Source organism: Polistes fuscatus, unplaced genomic scaffold, assembly GCF_010416935.1.
Source record: "Polistes fuscatus isolate 324 unplaced genomic scaffold, CU_Pfus_HIC Scaffold18, whole genome shotgun sequence".
Classification (NCBI taxonomy): domain Eukaryota; kingdom Metazoa; phylum Arthropoda; class Insecta; order Hymenoptera; family Vespidae; genus Polistes; species Polistes fuscatus.
This window is the reverse complement of record NW_025113086.1, coordinates 811,662-829,733: the sequence shown is the minus strand read 5'-3', so window position 1 is coordinate 829,733 and position 18,072 is coordinate 811,662. Positions and strand designations below refer to the sequence as shown.

The following is an 18,072-nucleotide window of genomic DNA, read 5'->3' as shown; positions in this document are numbered from 1 at the left end:
TAGGTATGAGAATAGAATTGAGTGGATTGGCCCTCCTTTTCCTTTTCCTTTTCCTTTTCCCTTTCTCTTTCTCTCTTTCTTTTTTTTTTTTCTCTTTTTCTTTCAATATAACGTACGCACGTATAAAATGAAATGAAAAAGAGTGGACACTTCTCTTAGACTTCTATAGTCGTCTTTGAGATCCATCGAAAGTCCCACACGAAGAATATAATCTATTAAATGAGGTTAATGTGGGAACAAAGCAAGCATTGTCGTATTCAAGATGGCGGCATACTATTCATTATCAACGTTTTTATTTACATGTAATCATAATTTCATTGCGACCTACTTCAAACTTAACGTCATTGTTTAACTACGAATAATAAAACGAATAAAATGAATAATAAAATAATAATAAAAAATAGAAAAAAATTATTATAAAATTTCTTCTCGTATCGTTTTACACGCATGAAACATTTTAATAATAATCTTGACAGCTTTTAAAGAATTCGACGGAAGCTTCGTAAATGTCACTGAATTTTGAGAGAATTGACGAATCAATTAGTGAAAGAAAAAATTCCTAAAATATTCATCATTCGCGGAATCCTTTTCTAACTGAGTAGTTAGATAAGCATGATTCATAAAAAAAGGTAGCGACTAAGTAGTAGAACCTGTTCGAGGAGGCAACTAAAGAACAAATTGTACGATAAAATATAAAAAAAAAGAAGTTAAATCAAGATGTCAAAGTGTCTGTAATCTTTACCGTCTGAGAAATTTTTGTAAAATAAAATTAAAAAAGAACAATGAAAATTAAAAAGAACGAGTTAAAGATAAAAACAAATTATTAAAGATAAAGGCTACTATTCATTAAATTGTTGTTTTTAAACAATTTTTCAACAAAATTTTTAATAAATAATAATTATTTATGATAAAGTATTACAATAGTATGTTATCAATGTTGTTAGTATTATACTTATTAATACTGCATTTTAAATATTTTAAGTACATAGTGAGTATTTTTATATTATTAATATTAGTAAAAACAACGTATGAATATTAAGCTTTGACGTAAGATTGTTCATATTAAAGATGCTGATCATCTATTTAAAATATCCACGAATATTTATCTATTCATAAATAATTAATAATAATAACATTTCAGTTTGATGAATAAAACTGTGAAACACTATACATTGTGTGTAAATTGTGTGTAATTTTTCAATTTTTTTTTATGCCCATGATCTTAAATATAGATAACTGTTAAAATTGTTTTTGAAAGGTATACAATTGTAGATGTTAAAAAATTTATAATCCCATTTAAGAAAATGATGATTACCTTCGAATCTGTTACGTCTCTACACCTTGGAAAAAATGTTTCCCATAACACGACCGATCCCTCTATAACAAACAACTTTGGCTCGAAAGATTTTTTCCTATCACCAAAATTTGTAGAAGCTATTCGGGTGGTCGGTCTTATGTTAGCTGAATCATTCTGAATAATGAGAACTTTTTACCACTATGAATAAACATAATATAAAAGTTTTGTATTATTGGGGTCGGTACTGTCAACAATTTTGGTCAGTATTTATCATAAGATATTAGTATGTGGTATAAATGATTAGTATAACATCGAATATAAAAACTTCAAGTATTTTAATGAACAGCAAATCTGTCACTACCGGTCAAATCGATTTGTTTCAAACATTTGGGTACTCATTGTTGTTTGTTTTACAAATTCTCTTAAAAGATATTCCTATATGTTAATGATAAAAAATAAAATTCGTTACTAAATGAAGTAATTCATGAATTAAATATCACATGAAGTAGCCATATTAATCTGTTAAAGTATAAAATAAGTCAAAATTATAAATTTTAACTAGATAATGTAAACATTTTCGAAAAGTGAGTAGTAAAAATAAACAATTCCAATTCAATCCGTTATTAAAGTAACGATCTATAATTTTAAAACGATTCAGTGACGAACGTTCAGTATCGATAGAACTGCACGACTAAAGTTACTTAAAATTAGTTTTCAAAATAAAAGAAAAGATATTTTTTTATTTAAATAATCTGAAAATTAGTAAAGTAATTATTATTTATAGTTAACATTTTCAATCTTCAATGACATTGAATGACAGATCATAAATTCACATACGCTTTCAAAAATTCCTAGAAATAGTGAATTATTAAGAAAATTCCTCTGTGCAAATATAATATGTTTCTAAGAGCTTACGATATAAAACGCTTATAAATAATAAGCCATTAGTTACATCGAATTTTAGGATCCAAGTTAAATAGACATTTTTTATTCTAAATGATAAGAATATTGAATTCTTTTTTAACATCCTGTATATACGACATGAAGATAATGATTTGATATTCTTTTTATCGATAGATGAGTTAACTATACAACAGCGCTTCATGCGGCAATTAAGAAAATTAAGGAAATACATTATCGATATATATAGATCATCATTAATATAAATATCAATCGGTAAAGCAGGTTTTTCCAACAAAATATGTAATAATATATAATTATACATAATAAAATAAATTATGCATATTCTATTAGGTTGGTCGATATGTCTGTTCTATTTTTTCTAATAAAAAGTAAAAAATACGATTTAAATTGTACGAATTTATTCGTTAACTTGACTCATCATATTATATACAATATTAAGAACTGTATGTACGTATGTCTTCATAGCTCAGGTAGTAGAGTGCTCGCTCGGGAAACGAAAGGTCCTGGGTTCGAATCCCAGTCTAGGCATCCGAGGCCCAAATTGTCATATTTGATTTATCTGAAAGGAACCTCGTATACTTAGTACGTATAGCTTCCAATCATTCTTTCTTTGAGAATAAACAAAACTTGCAAAGGGAAACCTTCCAAGTATTGTAATTTTCAGGAATGAAAGAATTGGTATATGGATTTGTACTAATATAGGAGCGTTTGTTTCAGATTAGTCTTATTCGATAATTTGGTCCAAAAGTTGTCCTTAGGTAGCTCAGATGGAAGAGCAGTCGCCCGAAAATAAAGCGAGTTGAAGGCTATATTTTTTTTTCTCGTTTACATTTTTCTAACTAATTGATCTCGTAAACTTTACGCTTAAATTAAGTAAATAAATAAATGTCAATAATAAAATAATTATTTTTGTATAAAAATGAAACAGTCATTTGATTACAACTTAATTTAATATTATTACAGCTACACGTACTCTGTGTTTGTTATTTCATCTATCGTATATTTTATATAATAAATATCAAATATATCTAGTGAGACTCTCTTTCTTTCTCTCTCAAAAATATTCGTACTCTACAGTATAACCAATTACATTTCTTCATATTTCGAATATTTATAAAGCAATCACCGAAGATATTGTTTTCAATATTAAGTCATTCATTAATCTTGGCAAACATATATTATTTATTTTAAACATTTGCAAAATCCATACTATTTAATAACTGTAATTAAGTATTCGACTACTGAAACGAATAAATCTTCACATTATTTTAAATAATCGACGTTATTACTGGATTTATAATAAAAAAATATTTATCTATACTCATTATTTATTTTTCATAATGCTATCGAAGAATATTTTGCACTAAACCTACCGACATTTCACATATACCTATTTCTATCGTAAATAGTCAAATAATCGCTTTAAAAAAAATTCTATATCTTAATACAGATTAGGATCTCGACCAATCGTGTAGTAAACAAAATATTTTGTTATACTTACAAATAATAATGTACATTATATTCGTTTCCAGTTGATTTTTTACAATTTACAAGATTCTTACAAATTCCCGCATTTTTTTTACCTATCACAAGACACGGTCGTTTGATCGCGCTCGTTGGTTTCAGTGTTAGAAAAAGTGAACAAATAAAAAGGGAAATAAAATGTGGAAGAAGATAAAAAACAAAATCAATAAAGGTTTTCCTTGCCTACTTCGATTGTGTCGATGCTCTCGCCTGTAACAAGATAACGAAAAGAAGTTCGGATAAAATTAACCGCCACTACTGATTGTGAGTTGTGCGACTCTGATCACGCATTTACAAGCATTCCTAAACGAGGTTGTTATCGTCTCCGGTGAGCCACAAGGCTCACTGCAGATGTTTCCGGTACCGCAGATACGATGATTCCACATTTCGAGATAAGGTGTTGAAGTTCGGCATAGTTTCGGTAAGTGCCTTAAGATAAGACTGAAATAAAGGAAGAAAAAAAATGAGAAACAGTTTTGGGAAGCAACGTATGACTAGGGCGTTAAAGGTAACTTCGAAACACGCGACAACCTGTCTCCAATGAAAATCTACTATAGCTATGTAATCTTAATTACCAGAAATAACGCCAGGAATGTCGTATCTTGGTGTCTTCAGTAACAGCTCTTCCATGATATTCCTTCTCTTTCTTACATCTATTTAACCCTCTGTTACGCTCTCTTTCTTACTTAAAATCATTAACGGTTTATCCATAGAAACTATGGTACTACAGTATCCTTTATTATTTTTTTTTTCCTTTCGATATAAATATATATATTTATAAATAAATAATAAATAAATAATAAATAATAAATAATAAATAAATAAATAATAAATAAATAAATATATATATATACAATATTTTAATATTTATATATATATATTAATATTTTAATATATATATTTATTAATTTAGATTTATATTATATTTATATAATTCTATAATTTATATTATATATAATTATAATAATTAATTATAATATTAATTATTTAATATTTAATATATTATATTATTATATAATTATATTATTGTAATTTAATATTGAATTGTAACATTTATATTTTATCATTAGCAATTCCATAAAGTTATTTTATTTGATATAAAAAATAATAAAAATTTAATATATAATAAAAAATATAATAAACATAATAAAAATATAAAAATATATATATACATAATAATTTATATGATAATATATATTTATATAATTATATTATTGTAATTGAATATTGAATTGTAACATTTATATTTTATCATTAACAATTCTATAAAATTATTTTATTTGATATAAAAAATAATAAAAATCTATTTTAAGGAACTCAGAAAAGCGAAGGATGTTATAGCATTGTGTTAACAGCACTGTCATATATCTAAGGATGTAAACATGTAAGCGTTTTAGTAAGATACAAAATATTATCGTAATTTCTCACTGTCCTTGGTATAGTTCTATTATTGTTTATATTTAGATTTCATTTCAAATAAAAGAGAAGAACAGATCTTATTTCTTAGAAGTTTCTAATTATACCAAACTGTATAATTTTATCAACAATAAATAATATTTATTTATTTATGTAACAATCCAATAAGTATACATTTTTTAAAATATTTTTACTAAGAACTTTTTACTTTTAAGTTTATTTCAGTTTTTTATTATTCTTAAGTATTTATTAATTATATGAAAATGTATAATTTTTTCGGTAGCAAACATTATTTTTTTTCACGTTTAATTTTTACTATAATTTTGATATTTTATTTAAACACATATATGTTGTATTATTTGTGTGAATGTTTTGTTGGAAAGTTCCAGCACCCAAATGACTCCAAGCCACGAGACGTCACTGCTTTTACCATATTCGTTTTTTTAGATACCTTAAGATTGAAAAAGAAATCTTGTTAAATGCTCTCATCTCTGGTCAAGTTGATATCTTCGTGTTTGTTGTCCATTAAATGTTTAGCACCAACGAGAACGTCCATACTTTGGATAAACGTTTCTTTTTTTTTATCGGTTTTTGAACCCCCCTGTTGATAGGTAATAAGAATAAAATAAAGTTAAAATGTTTCCTTTTATCAAAACGATGCACGAGAGATCAGACAAATGCGAAAAGATCCTATGAAAGTTCTAGATGAATTCGAATATTTATTTTATGGTAATCCCATTACATTGTTGTTTTTCGAATAAGTGTTCAGCTTAAAATTATTCTAATTTTTTAAAAGTATGAGGAAATCAACAAAATTTATCGAAGTTTTATGGCGTATCCAATCACGTATATCCAAAAAATAGCGCAAGATATGTAAAAGGTTGGCCACCCTTAGTGTTAGTTAACTCAAATAGATGACCTTGAATTCGAAGAAGTCATTTAATCTTAATCATTTAATTAACCAGTTTACTGTGGCAATATTTTCGAAAAGTGTGTATATAAATTGTGTCATAAAAATTAAAATAAAAAGTAAGTGCAGTTACTATGACACTGAATTAAGTAGTGTAATCAAATGACTGTTTTATTTTATTACACAAATAACTATTTTATTACTAGAGCATTAATTTATTTACTTCATTTAAGCGTACAGTTTTAGAGATCTATTAATTCATTTCTTATAACTTTAATAAATACATAGATGAATATCCATCTGATTATTGTAGTTTTACTAATTGTAAGATATTTTACAGTAATATAGTACGTACTGTATTTTACGATAATATTTGCTTCATATCGTTAATATCATACTGGTTAACATTAATTACTTTTCGCATAGATCATACATACATACATATATACATATCTCAATGCTTGTTTCTCAATCGTCAAGGTTCATTTACGGAAATTCTCAGCGTCGTTGAAAGGTACGATTATATACGAAGCATGTAATTATGAGTTAATCGTGAAGATCGCGAAACCTAAAGATAAATGAAGTGTCGCGAATTCAGTCGTTCTACGTGGTGGCTTAGCGCGTGCTAATGAAAACGCTGACTAGAATATTGCTTAGGCAGGCTAATTGCCATTTACTAGAAAGGTGTACGTACGTACGTACATACTGTATTAAGTTGTCCTATGTAGCATACGCGTTACATCATTCCTTCCGTGATTTATAAGCGTCCGGAGCAAAGGCAAACATCGAAATGTAATTTACGTTCCGAGCAATTTGCGTAAGTTTGTATAGGTATGTGTGCCATTACTTGGCCCAACTAATAATTCCAAAGACAGAACAATAATTAACTTCTTCGGGCGAATATTTAACTACCAGTTTAACGTCTGATCATGCTGTATTCACTCCATATATCTTTACATGTATATATATATTTATATAGATTTGTATATTAATATGTAGTATATTCGATCCTATCTAAAAGATTTGTCTTGTTTATATACATATGTACAGTTACTTCCGAATATATTCGGACACTACAATTTAATATTGATTATAACTACATCAATTTGTTATATAAGAATATAATTTTGATTATATTGCTTTAAGCATAGAGTCATTTATTGATTTTAGTAGACATATATGTAGGAAGGAATCGGAAAAAAAATAATATGTACACAAATCAAAGTTATTTGATATGTTACACTCTCTTTTGAATACAGTTCAAATGCAATATGTTTCTAAGAGATTACGATATAAAACGCTTATAAATAATGAAATATTGGTTACATCGAATTTTAGGATCTAAGTTAAATAGACATTTTTTATTTTAAATGACAAGAATATTGGATTCTTTTTTTAACATCCTGTATATACGACAAGAAAATAATGATTTGATATTATTTTTATCGATAGATGAGTTAATTATACAACAGCGTTTCATACGGCAATTAAGAAAATTAAGGAAATACATTATCGATATATATAGATCATCATTAATATAAATATCAATCGGTAAAGCAGGTTTTTCCAACAAAATATGTAATAATATATAATTATACATAATAAAATAAATTATGCATATTCTATTAGGTTGGTCGATAAGTCTGTTCTATTTTTTCTAATTAAAAGTAAAAAATACGATTCAAATTGTACGAATTTATTGGATAACTTGACACATCATATTATATAGAATATTAAGAACTGTATGTACGTATGTCTTCATAGCTCAGGTAGTAGAGTGCTCGCTCGGGAAACGAAAGGTCCTGGGTTCGAATCCCAGTCTAGGCATCCAAGGCCCAAATTGTCATATTTGATTTATCTGAAAGGAACCTCGTATTCTTAGTACGTATAGCTTCCAATCATTCTTTCTATGAGAATAAACAACTTGCAAAGGGTCCCTGCAAGTATTGTAATTTTCAGGAATGAAAGAATTGGTATATGGATTTGTACTCGTATACGAGCGTTCTCTTTCAGATAAGTCTTATTCGATAATTTGGTCCAAAAGTTGTCTTTAGGTAGCTCAGATGGAAGAGCAGTCGCCCGAAAATAAAGCGAGTTGAAGGCTATATTTTTTTTTCTCGATTACATTTTTCTAACTAATTGATCTCGTAAACTTTACGCTTAAATTAAGTAAATAAATAAATGTCAATAATAAAATAATTATTTTTGTATAAAAATAAAACAGTCATTTGATTACAACTTAATTTAATATTATTACAGCTACACGTACTCTGTGTTTGTTATTTCATCTATCGTATATTTTATATAATAAATATCAAATATATCTAGTGAGACTCTCTCTCTCTTTCTCTCTCAAAAATATTCGTACTCTACAGTATAACCAATTACATTTCTTCATATTTCGAATATTTATAAAGCAATCGCCGAAAATATTATGTTTAACAATAAGTTATTTATTAATCTTGGCAAACATATATTATTTATTTTAAACATTTGTTAAATAGTAAATTTTTTTTCAGTATAGACTTAATAGTATAGTTATGTTATTATTAAAGAGAAAACTTACGAACTCATTTTCATTTAACTTTCTAATTACATATACACAAAATACATATTTAAAATAGAGTAAACACACTGAAGTTTATTAAATCGATCGTATAAATAGCATTTTAAACCAGAAGTGAGTGCTCCCTGATCACGCAGAAATTTCGATAACCGATGAACTTGAATATTTGAATCTCTTCAAAACCAAATGAAAAGAAAAACGAAAAAGAAAAGAAGAAAAAAAAATAAAGTAATAGGAAATGAGACGAGAAATAAAAGAAAAGAATATATTCGTAGAAAGAAAACATATTTATATAATATATATTTTTATTATTATTATATTATATATATATAATGGTTTGAGAAGGATGCTTTTTATTCTCGCTTATATCCGACCTTCTCGCATTACAAGTCACGTCGTCGTTCTCGTCGTCTGTTTTCGTGCAGAGGTGCTAGTGGGGTAAAAAGGAATGAGCGTGGAAGTTAAGAAGACGCGGAGAAAAGAAAAAAGATCCCCGAAAAGAAGAAGAAGAAGAAAAAAGGAAAAGAAAAAAAAGAGAAATAAAAGAGAAGAAGAACCTCGTTATGTACCCGTGGGTCCAGGCGTATACGCAGAGACTGAAAGATAGTATCGGCCCAATACGGACTTGTATGGTTCAGGAGAAAGAGAGACTCCAACTACCTGCAGGCTGTTCAATTCCATGAAGATTGGAACAGGTATATCTGCGGGTGTATATAACTTCGCGAATTAAAAGTGAAGAAACAATCAACGTAATCGTTGAAATGAAGAATAGTCAAGGTCCATATCTTTCTTTGGATGTTATCTACTTTTTTTTTTAATGGATTCTCGATTAAATATGTATTCAGCTAACTGACTATCAACGAACTATAACTATTATACTAATTGTGATGAATTCATTTTTTGTTACTCGTGTTTAGTTGAATCTAACGTACTTAAAATAGTTTTACTATAATACTTTTTTTTAATTATATGATCAGGATAATTTTTCTTTTTTGTTTTATAATGTTTTCTAATCTGTAATGGTTACATTTCAAAAGTAACCAAGATTAACGGACGAAAGGCAGTATTTTACTGGTAAAACTAGTACGTTTGGGATTTATAGGGATGTCAAGAAATTCGATCAGTTACATTTTTAATATTAAATTAGAGAAATTTAATTAATTATTATATTTCATTAAAGATTTTGTATCATAAGATTGATACAAACATCGTTATGGTTTTATTATTTTTTATTTGACACAAAATTTGTTTAGTTGCTTTTATTTAATAATGTATTAGGTTATGTATAGGTTATGTATTAGGTTTAGTAATAATTAATGTCGTTTTTATTTCAAGCGTTTGTGAAGTTGTTCTGTGATAATTTAAACAACATAACCTAAAAAATCCGACATTAACTGTTATACTAGACTTGATAGTACACCTCATTGCAAAGAGTGAAGCTGAGGATATTGATTTTTTTTTATATTATTGTATTCATTGTATATTATTGTAATTATATTCTTTTTAATATAATTACGAGGAAAAAAGAACGATTCATATGATTTTATCGTAAGTGATTAAATTTGAACGCTAATTGTAAGTAGAAACAGCTTGAAATATAAAACATACTTTCGAACAAAAGATATAAACATTCGATTTAATATTAGTTCGAAAAATTTTGTAATGAAAACGAAAGCTTTGAATATCAGGAAATCTTTTAATTGTTAACAATAATGATTGAAATAAAAGTTATTGTTGTGAAGACAATTCAAAAATAGTTTTTGGAAAAAATGCGATGTTTATCATTCAACAATTATCCAACGTTTAAAATCATATAAATATTTAAATTCGATTACTTAAAAACTGCAATTAATTTTGCACCAACTAAAAACATTTCTTTGTTTTTTTTTCTTGTTTACATTGAAACGTAGGATCCGCAAACGCGATCCACCTTCGAGTTTATTTCATTTTCCTTCTCTTTTATTATTTCTATTTTATTTACTTCCTTTTCTTTTTCTACTTTTATTTTTCTGACGAAGAAAGAGGAAGAGAAAAAAAAAACAAAAAGATTTAAAGAGGTCTCGCCACGTCGAGAGAGTCATAGGTGCGATCTCGTAATTATTACATCTCACGGGTTGCGAAGTGACGCGATGATTACCGAGTTGGCAACCTCCTTTAAGCTTCTCATCCTTTTTTATTCTTTTCTTTTTCTTTTTTTGGTTCTTCTCTTTAGAACATTGCACTCGTTTATCGTTGCAAATATTTTCTTATTCGTCAAATGTTAATTCTAGTAGTAGATCAAAGTTTTCCAAATAACGGAAAATTATTTTTAAAATGCTTCTTTTTTTTTAAATTTTAAACAAATATCAAATATTAGAAAAAATAAACAGCAATTTTTTAACGTTAATTCTAACAGAAGAAGATTTTCAAATAATTCAAACAATTTGGTATATTCTAGTAATTCCAATAATGTTATAATTTATCAAAAAGTTAATTTTTCTTAGAATAAAATGGCTTTTTTTATAGAAAAACAAAAAATTCTATGAATTAAAAAATGGAATAATCCTAAAATATGTATCTTTGTATAAGAATTTTGAAATATTGTATTACTAGAAAATATTGATTGTTTTAAATTGACAGTAAAGGTATGAACATTTCCGAGACTGATTGTATATTTTTCTCAAAATCGGCACGAATTTTCCGAACACAACGTAATAATTATCTAACTAAATATTTTTCAACGTTCTTTAGATAGTATAGAACTATGGTAAACTAATTGTAATGAAGAAGCTGTAAATGATACCACAAAGCTAAAGTACCTTACAGGCAAGGGTTTAAAACGATTTGGAATATAACTGTTCCTAACTGTTATATATCAGACCGTACTGTAATAGTTATGAGTACAAAAAAAAAATCATATAACTGTTGTGGATATTACTGTTCCTGTCCATATCGATTTCGATTTCAGTTTCTTAGAACGGACATTAAATCAGTTCCACATTGGTTTTTATAACGGTTATTCTTCATTTCTACATTGGATACAATTCAATGTTTGTTTTTTTTTTTATTTCAGTTTACACTCGACGAATTTCATTATTTCACTTTCAGATAAATATTTCGTAGAACATTTCTGTGCAAATATTGTATGATAATATCTTTTGTATATAAAAGAAATGATCAAACTCATATATAATCCTTTATGTCGAGCTTTAGTTGGACACATAAATGAATCAATAATGCTCAAAGGGTTAAAATAACCTAACACATTTGTCCTATACCGATATTAAAACATCATTAACCCTTTGCACTCGAGGCCTTTTTCGCTTGCGCGAATCAGCAACTCGAGACGATTTCGGCCAAATTAAGTAGACATTTTACAGGTACTGTAAAAACATTTATAAACAAACAAGCGTATAGAAATAATAAAATATCATCAGTTTATTCATTTATCTGTCGAAAAAAAACAAACTTTGATAAATACTACACTCTGTAATTAGTTTTGGTTGAGTTGACACTTGAAATATCGGCTGGTCGCCGTATCGGCGCCGCTCGAGTGCAAAGGGTTAATACTCAACGATAGATTTTATATATTTATGTGTAATATTTTTTTTTATATAAATATGTACATGTGTACGTATTATATGAGCCGTTTATTTTTAAAGTTGTGTAAATCCATTTTCCAAAAAAATCGAGTTAGTTACCTTAACAGTTACATTTTTACGCGATCTTTTTATTCTGAAGCTACTTTTTACTAATATATTTAATATCATGAATATTTTGTTAACATGAAAACTTGCTGGCTAATGAAGTGATGAAAAAGTTCATTTTGAAAGTGGCGTAAGTCCAATCATAGCCATCAAAAACATATTATTTCTTAAATAATGTTAATTATGTTAATTAGGATAATAAATTTAACACCTTTAGAAACCTCAAAATATTATTCTACTATGTCATCTGTTATCTATATTTTTAAATTTAATCCAGACCAAACAATTCCAATCAATTTCTGCAATGTTAACCGAGAGTTACCACTATCCAAAATAATTACGCTGCACTAAACATTATCTCGATTTCTATTGGTTACATTAATTGTCCGATCTTAATCATTGAATAAAAGCAGTAAAGTATTCGTTCAAAACTAGTGGTTTAATGCCAAAATTAGAAAACTAATATTAACCCTTTGCACTCGAGGCCTTTTTCGCTTGCGCGAACCAGCAACTCGAGACGATTTCGGCCAAATTAAGTAGACATTTTACAGGTACTTTAAAAACATTTATAAACAAACAAGCGTATAGAAATAATCAAATATCATCAGTTTATTCATTTATATGTCGAAAAAAAAACAAACTTTGATAAATACTACACTCTGTAATTAGTTTTGGTTGAGTTGACACTTGAAATATCGGCTGGGCGCCGTATCGGCGCCGCTCGAGTGCAAAGGGTTAATACTCAACGATAGATTTTATATATTTATGTGTAATATTTTTTTTTATATAAATATGTACATGTGTACGTATTATATGAGCCGTTTATTTTTAAAGTTGTGTAAATCTATTTCCCAAAAAAATCGAGTTAGTTACCTTAACTGTTACATTTTTACGCGATCTTTTTATTCTGAAGCTACTTTTTACTAATATATTTAATATCATGAATATTTTGTTAACATGAAAACTTGCTAGCTAATAAAGTGATGAAAAAGTTCACTTTGAAAGTGGCGTAAGTCCAATCATAGCCATCAAAAACATATTATTTCTTAAATAATGTTAATTATGTTAATTAGGATAATAAATTTAACACCTTTAGAAACCTCAAAATATTATTCTTCTATGTCATCTGTTATCTATATTTTTAAATTTAATCCAGACCAAACAATTCCAATCAATTTCTGCAATGTTAACCGAGAGTTACCACTATCCAAAATAATTACGCTGCACTAAACATTATCTCGATTTCTATTGGTTACATTAATTGTCCGATCTTAATCATTGAATAAAAGCAGTAAAGTATTCGTTCAAAACTAGTGGTTTAATGCAAAAATTAGAAAACTAATATTAACCCTTTGCACTCGAGGCCTTTTTCGCTTGCGCGAATCAGCAACTCTAGACGATTTCGGCCAAATTAAGTAGACATTTTACAGGTACTGTAAAAACATTTATAAACAAACAAGCGTATAGAAATAATCAAATATCATCAGTTTATTCATTTATCTGTCGAAAAAAAGAACAAACTTTGATAAATACTACACTCTGTAATTAGTTTTGGTTGAGTTGACACTTGAAATATCGGCTGGGCGCCGTATCGGCGCCGCTCGAGTACAAAGGGTTAAATTTCGAAAAAAAGCTAAAAAAAGAAATTCGTGTCGTTGAAAGAAAACGAATGGAAAGAAGAAGAAAAAAGCGTGTATAAAAAAGAAATAAAAAAAAGAAAGGAAGAAGAGAAAGAGAAAGAAGTATGAGAGTTGATCGAAAGAACGCCGAAGGGCGTCTCGCGAACACGAACTCGTTATTACCGGGTGAAACAGGAGGAAGAAGAGGAGGATGCCTACCCTCTCGAATGTTACGAAAAAGAGAGATGACCGTGGTCGGAGGCGCCAAATTCCATATGGAAAAAAAAGAATTGGCGAGGGCGAGTCTTCCTTACACGGTAGGATATATGTACCTCGGCGCCATTTTGGTGGCGGTGCAACAGAGGCGTAATAACCGAGGGAATTCATGGTAATGGCGATAATGCGTGCGGCCGATGGGGTCTGCATGAGAAGCGTTTAAAGAGGAGGGAAGTAAGAAGGGGGTGCACGGCCCTGAAGCAACGTTACCAAAACCATCGACTTATATGTATTGTATGTATGTAGGTATACTACTGATAGTAGTATGTGAGCTGTATTTATAACGTATAGTGTGTAGGGGTACCCATCTTCGATTTATCGGGTTGTTGATTTTTTTTTTCTTTTCTTTTTTCTTTTTTTTTCTTGTTTTCTTTCTTATATCATTTCGTTTTCTTTCATACAAAGGATTGTTTTATTATTATTTTGTAATAGCAGGGTACGTAAGGTGTGCGGAGAATTATATAATTGATAGAAATTGAGTAATACTGATCGATACTGATTTTATCGGAGATACGAGATCGTGAATATTTATTGAATGTAAGTTGAGTGTTACGGACGGAATTGGGATTATTTTGTTTATTATGCGTTTTTATGATTTTATTTTACGATATATTATATTTTATGAAATTTTTAAATGCAGTTTTATTTATTTAGATAAAAGATATTGTATGATGCCATTCAATGGGGTTTTCTGTCCTAAAAAATCACTCTGCTCAGGGAACATAAAATGAATCTCAATCCCATTTTTCAAAAATGGGCAAGCTTTGCTGGTTTTGTTATGCATATATTTACTTCTATATCTCTTTTTTAACACCTATTCCATATTTTGTTGTTTTTCTTTAACTATTTTTAGATCTACATAGTTGAGTTGTATTCTGATTAAGAATTTTTCAAATGGAAATATATGGAAATGTAAACTCTGTCAACTGGAGGAGTGGGGGTGTCCCTGCTATACGCCATTAATGCATCGAGGTCCTTGTTTTCATGCCACGAACGTTGATATTCCGAAGGGAAAATCATCGAAGCGTAACCAGCTACATTCTGATTGGACGAAAAAACTTTACCGGATCTACAATTCTAGTTATGGTAGGGACGAGCCCTCCGAATAGTTAATTACCCTTGACTATTATATTATCTGTAAAGATCGTTATTTTCTATGCTTGTAACGTAACTAACTATTGTTTTAATTCATTTACGGAAGAATGAAATTGAACATATGTGTTTGGTTGTATTTGAGAATGACTTCCGTAGTTGTTAGAAATGTGTAACAGGATGAAAACAAAAGTTCCCGCTAAATAGAATTTTTTAATAAGTATTTGAATGCACTAGAAAGGGACAATCTTTTCTTATCACTGATATTTTATAAGATGGAGAATATTCAATTTTCATAATAATCATATACAAGTCCACAGTATCTCAAATTCGATACGAAAACAAAACTTTGGGATGGTATTATAATGATTTGCTCATTGATCCTTTAGATCTATTATTTTCTATTTCAATTTCATTTGCTTATAACTTTTTAATAAAACGTTCCTAACCAAACTTCAAATAACATTTTGTTCTTATTTCTACTTGTAAAATTTACATTTATTAATCCCACAGTTTAGCCGGTAAATCTCGAAACACCCTGTATAGGGTATCTTATTTAGTTTGATTATTTTAAATATCTTCATTTTTCTATATACAGGAATATGGTTCAATACATAATTGTTTTCAAAGGGGGTATATAATGATATGAGAATTATTTTTTTTTTGAGGTTATCTTTTTCAGATATTCAAATGGCTAATGTTTTTATCATTATACAGATATACAGAAAATTATAACAGTGGACAAACAATAAGCCGAGAAATTAAAAAAATAATGTATTTTATGATTTATTTTGTAATATTAGTAACTAATATAATATGTAAAATATTTTGTCTTCTGAATTATTTAAAAACAGAATGATGTGATCACGAATTGGAACACTATTGAACACTAACATTATATTTTACGAAGGAAAGGTTAGTTATAGAACTTTTGTTGATATATTTCTTCTAATGACTACTACATAAGTCCTCTAAAGTTTCGAATACTTTTTGTAGATCACCCTGTACAGGTAATAGATGCAACAGATGACATTATGAGAGAATTAATAAATATTCTTTTTATATTTAAAATAAAAATCACACAAGAGGACATAATTACCACCATAGGGGCTATATAATACAACCCCTTTCCTCTATTATTAACAATAATCATCATTTTATTGAAATGAATGGAAAAAGGAAAAAAAAAGAAAAAAAAATAGTAAAACTCACCAAGTGTTCCATCCAAAGAAAAAGGATGCCTGTCGTTTCTCCATGCCCAGGAGCACAGATCACAGGTGGTAAGTCCATCGGTGGCGATGCCTTCCTCTGGGAGGTATGGTGGCCTTGGTGGTGGCGGCACGAAACTTCCTATGACTGCCCATAACGAATCAACGTCGTTCCCGACACCGGAATAATAGAGCAATTCTTCTTCCGTAACGCCTGCAAACCAATCCATGTCGTTCACGCTAGGACTAACCGTGTTCGTACTTGGAGTGGTTGTTGTTGCGGCTGATGTTACCTGCAAATCAAAATTCATTTTTCTTATATATTATATAATCAAACATTTGTGTGTGTTTGTGTGTTTTTTTTCTTATTACACGAATTCAAAATTACGATCTTTTTTCTTTAATGTGATACTTTTATAAAACAAGGTTTGATTATTTTGGGAACTGGGATGAATTACAGTTGTTAAAAGTAAGACTAGAAAAAAAATGATTGAGGACAAAATTATATAACATATAAAGTTTTATTTTTCTATTATATTTTTTGTTGTGGATACACCTAATGCAACCGAATTTTTTCAGTCAAAGTGTTAAATATCATGTAAGGTATTTACATTTTGTTGATCTTGGGTTATTACTTTGTTTCTCATAATAATAAAAAGTGCCCAATATTAATAATATTATTGAATTATTTGATTACTAATTATTAAATTATTATATATATTTTTTTTCTTCTTTTTTTTGAATGGAACAAATGCAATTTTTTTAAGGTTAGATGTGGTTGTGTCAATAGATAAGTGTTGTTGAATCTGTTTAATCAATTAATGGTGTTGGATTGTACATGGTGTATATGATAGTTGAAATAGTGGTAGTAAGTAAAGTAATTATACTACGATATATTCAATATATTTATATTAGTTTTCGTTGTATGTTTAGTTAGATGTAAATTGTGTGGTAATGAGAAGAGTTAGGAAAGTGCAAAAATCTTTGTAAAGGGAACGGATCCCTAAAACCCGTAAAAGAAGACCCGTAAAAGACAATATTATACATTTTTCTAAAATTTTTGAATGATTATTTACTAAACAATTATATAATTTCTTAATAAATTATTAATTTAGAAATTTATAAACTTATTGAAAATATAATTTTTTAAATTTCCAGAAAAATATTGTAATTTCTAGTTAATAATTTACAAAACGTTATAAAAGCTTGCACAAAGAGAAGATCGTGTATAATGAGTAATTGTAAGTTTTCGTCATGTGAGAAGAAAACAAGACTAATCGCTAAAAAAGAAAAAAAGAAAAAATAAAAAAAGAACAAAAAAACAAAACTAATCTCAACATTAACAACAACATAGTACAAGAAAGTTCCACATTGTATTACACATAAAAGTAACTCTGTTTATTCTCATCCTCAATCTCCAATTGTTCCCCAACCCCTGTCTGTCTCTACTCCATCTTACTCGAGATGATTTTTCCATAGCATGGAAGGTGGTCTTCTTAGGGTAAGATCTTACAGGTAAGTTAAAGGGGAGTGGGGTGGGGGGTATCGGCCCAT

At 28.3% G+C, this 18,072-nt stretch overlaps 1 protein-coding gene across 1 annotated transcript in view; it reads right to left on the bottom strand.

Annotated features, from left to right (window-relative positions):
- Positions 1 to 16,829, bottom strand: part of LOC122515586 — a 64,884-nt gene extending 48,055 nt beyond the window's left edge. The window contains exon 1 of the mRNA XM_043632986.1: positions 16,523 to 16,829. Coding sequence (XP_043488921.1) covers positions 16,523 to 16,829 — 307 coding nt within the window. The remainder of the gene's footprint in view (positions 1 to 16,522) is intronic.
- Positions 16,830 to 18,072: the final 1,243 nt, after the last annotated feature.